General features: G+C 35.0%; 1 protein-coding gene across 1 annotated transcript in view; it reads right to left on the minus strand.

Moving 5' to 3' along the window:
• Window positions 1-795: 795 nt before the first annotated feature.
• The window catches only part of SARC_03501 (hypothetical protein), a 3,971-nt gene continuing 1,505 nt past the window's right edge, over window positions 796-3,261 (minus strand). The window contains exons 2-7 of the mRNA XM_014302702.1: window positions 2,713-2,793; window positions 2,237-2,365; window positions 2,023-2,080; window positions 1,522-1,728; window positions 1,225-1,287; window positions 796-979 (exon numbers count right to left, since the gene is read on the minus strand). Coding sequence (XP_014158177.1) covers window positions 923-979; window positions 1,225-1,287; window positions 1,522-1,728; window positions 2,023-2,080; window positions 2,237-2,365; window positions 2,713-2,793 — 595 coding nt within the window. The 3' untranslated portion in view covers window positions 796-922. The remainder of the gene's footprint in view (window positions 980-1,224; window positions 1,288-1,521; window positions 1,729-2,022; window positions 2,081-2,236; window positions 2,366-2,712; window positions 2,794-3,261) is intronic.

Below are 3,261 nucleotides of genomic sequence, written 5' to 3' on the forward strand. Positions count from 1 at the left end.
ATACATATATATATATGTATATATATTCATATATATCTATATCTATATTATATATATGCATGTATATGTATATTTATTTACATATATATATCTTTATACATAGATGCATACATATATATATATATATATATATTTATATATATATATGTATATATATTTATGTGAATGAATATATATATATATATCTATATATAAAGATATATACATACATATACACACATATATATATGTATACATGCAGACGTGTATATATATATATATATATATATGTTTGTATATAATACGTTTGTATGGATATGTATACGAATATAAATATATATATGTATATACATACATACATACATGCATACATACATACATGAGTACATACATACATACATACTTACATACATATACATATATATATTTATATCTATATCTATATCTATATATATACATATATATATATATATATATGTAGATGTATATATATATATATATATTTATATATATTTTATATCCATATAGATATATATGGATATATATATAGACGTATAATTACATGTATATATATATATATATGTATATATTCAAATTTATATATATAAATATCCTGTATATATATATATATATATACATACATGCATATATATATATATATATATATATATATAAACACGCACACATACACACACACACACACACACATATATATATAATATAAATGAATATAATTGATCACAAAAGTATGAGTAGTATAGTGAGGGAAAAATGATGCCGAAACCACATTCAGCAGAAAGTATGGTATCAGTCTTTGTTGGTATTAAGGTTTTTATATTTGCGTGTCGTAATTTCGTCATATCCAGCCGTACTAATTGTGTCGTACACAAGGGTATAGCCTCCACAGTTCCAAGTTATATGCTTTGAATATTTAGAATTCCGATCATTCGTCCATCCTTAGGCGTCTGAGGTTCTTTCGCAGGTCCTGGTCATTATCAGCCTGCGAAGCAACGGTACAGATTTAATACTCAACTATTTATCATCGGGGATTTTAGATCTATTGCACAAGAAAGCCACACAATAAATATGTCAAAGATTTATGTCAGCTCCAATTCTGCACAAGAACAAGGTATTTGCAGTATCATGTCAGAAAAGCACGGGTTGGGAGAATTAAATTAGAAACTTGGGAATCAGTTGCCAGTTGAACCCACTCGATTTTTGACACAGTTTTCGATGCTCATATACCGAATCATAGTCTCCATCAAACCGATCGTGACTCCATCGGCTAGCATTTGATTTCTTTGGGCCCTGTTGAATATATGATAAGCAAAACGTGAGTGCGCTACTTATAGTGCAATTCTAAGCGAAACAAGTCAACCTTTCTGGCTGTATAATTCCAATAATGTGAAACCATGCTCTAATCAGTTTCACCACAAATCTGAATTCATAGCATTTTTCACCTAGTCGTCGTTATTCGGCGGTGGCTTTCACAGAAGGCAAATAAATTGAGCTTGCTTTGCTCTTAGAAAGCAAAATACTTACCCCTTGTCCATTCTTGCCAGTGCTTCTCGAACCGAACTTATCGTGAGCCCAGACATTCGAGTCCACGCCCTGCAAATTAGTGATGCGTGATTCCAGATTGCTGCTAATGCCAGTGATTGAAGAGGCTGTGGAACTGTCACCTCCACGCCCCCTCACCTTTTTCGCTCGTACGGGACTCTTTACGCTTATAGGGGCGCGAGCGTCGTGCTGTAAAGTGTGGTCCACGGGCTATATAAGCTTCGGTATACCGACATGATGTATTCTTGGTTTTACAGCCGCATGCGCAAAAATCACATTCGCCTATTGAAAGATTCAAGCCTCAAAAGTGCAAAAATACAAGTTAGAAGCAGTATGTTTGCGGCCTAATAGTCGGATAAAAAAAAAAGCGCTACACGCAAAACTATGCGAAATATCTCCTTGCCTCACAAATTTGTCACATCAAGAATCAAGATACAAGTCAAGTTTTGTAGTCCGCATGTGAAACAAATTCGGGTATCTTACTTGGAAGTATTTGGGAAGAGATTCGGTTTTTGTCATCCCGGTGTCATTCTCTATGTATCTGTAAAATTGAACACGGTATTATCCAAGAGGACGGCGTGTCAGAATCAACCTGCTCGGACAATTCGTTTATTAGGCACAATATCTTTCACTACAAGGTCGGTACAAAAGCGGGGTGCACCGTCGTGTTGGTGATTTATACTAAACACACTCATACCGTGACATGTCCCGTCGAAGGGAATTTGCATCTGCTGCACTTGTAACTGCTCGTTTGAAGATGCTCTGAGGGCCAGTGTTGGCACTTCGCTTCATGGGCTTTGTAACACGCGCGCTGGAGCGGTCTCGGCTACAAGATAAATTGTGTTAATATAGCATTTGAATATTGGCTCAATTAGTGACAGCTCGAGTGTTTCCCAATGAATAATTCAATTTGATATCGATTGCATCCTCAGGTACTTGCCCTTTTATACATCTACAGACGTCACGAATTAAATAATACTTCGATTCGAGTTTGCGCACATAAGAGAAAGGGAATATAAACAATAAAGTCAAGTAGAGGGAAAGCTATATACATCCAATAAGCACACGAAGATAACTGTCGTGCGCAAAAATGTATTCAAAAAGCAACTGTAGGTGATTGCACAATGGTTTCATTATAAATATATGCAGTGAAAAATAGACGTGTCAACATACTTCTTGTTGGCAACATTCCTCCGCACTTCACTTTTGTGCGGTCTGCTTTCTCTGTTGTACGGCGGATAGCTTTTCCTTCTGCTGCAGTGCGAGACAGAGAGCAGAAATTAACGAGGTAGCGATCAGAATTGACACACTGAGCAGTTACTTCAGCAAACGAGGAATAAACCACTATGAACGTCCTCCCAATACTACGCATATAATGTTGCCTTCTAGCCTCACAGTCCTACAAATGCATCTCTATTTCGTTTTTCTCAAAAGACAAAAAAAACACAGTAGAGCTTTAGTTGTTGAGATAGATAGACTAGTATTTTTGATATTATGTCTTCTAGACCGTTAAACTTACTATGGGCGACTATGCCTGATATTTTCGGAAATACAAAAGTAGAACCTTAGGTACGTTTGGAAACTCACACAGCATCCGTGCAATTGTCAATTGATCATAATTAAACTACTATATATATATATATATATACAAACACACACACACACACACACACACACACACACACACACACACATATATATATACAATAACATATATACATA

The sequence above is a fragment of the Sphaeroforma arctica genome, assembly GCF_001186125.1.
Source record: "Sphaeroforma arctica JP610 unplaced genomic scaffold supercont1.179, whole genome shotgun sequence".
In the NCBI taxonomy this organism is placed as follows: Eukaryota; class Ichthyosporea; order Ichthyophonida; genus Sphaeroforma; species Sphaeroforma arctica.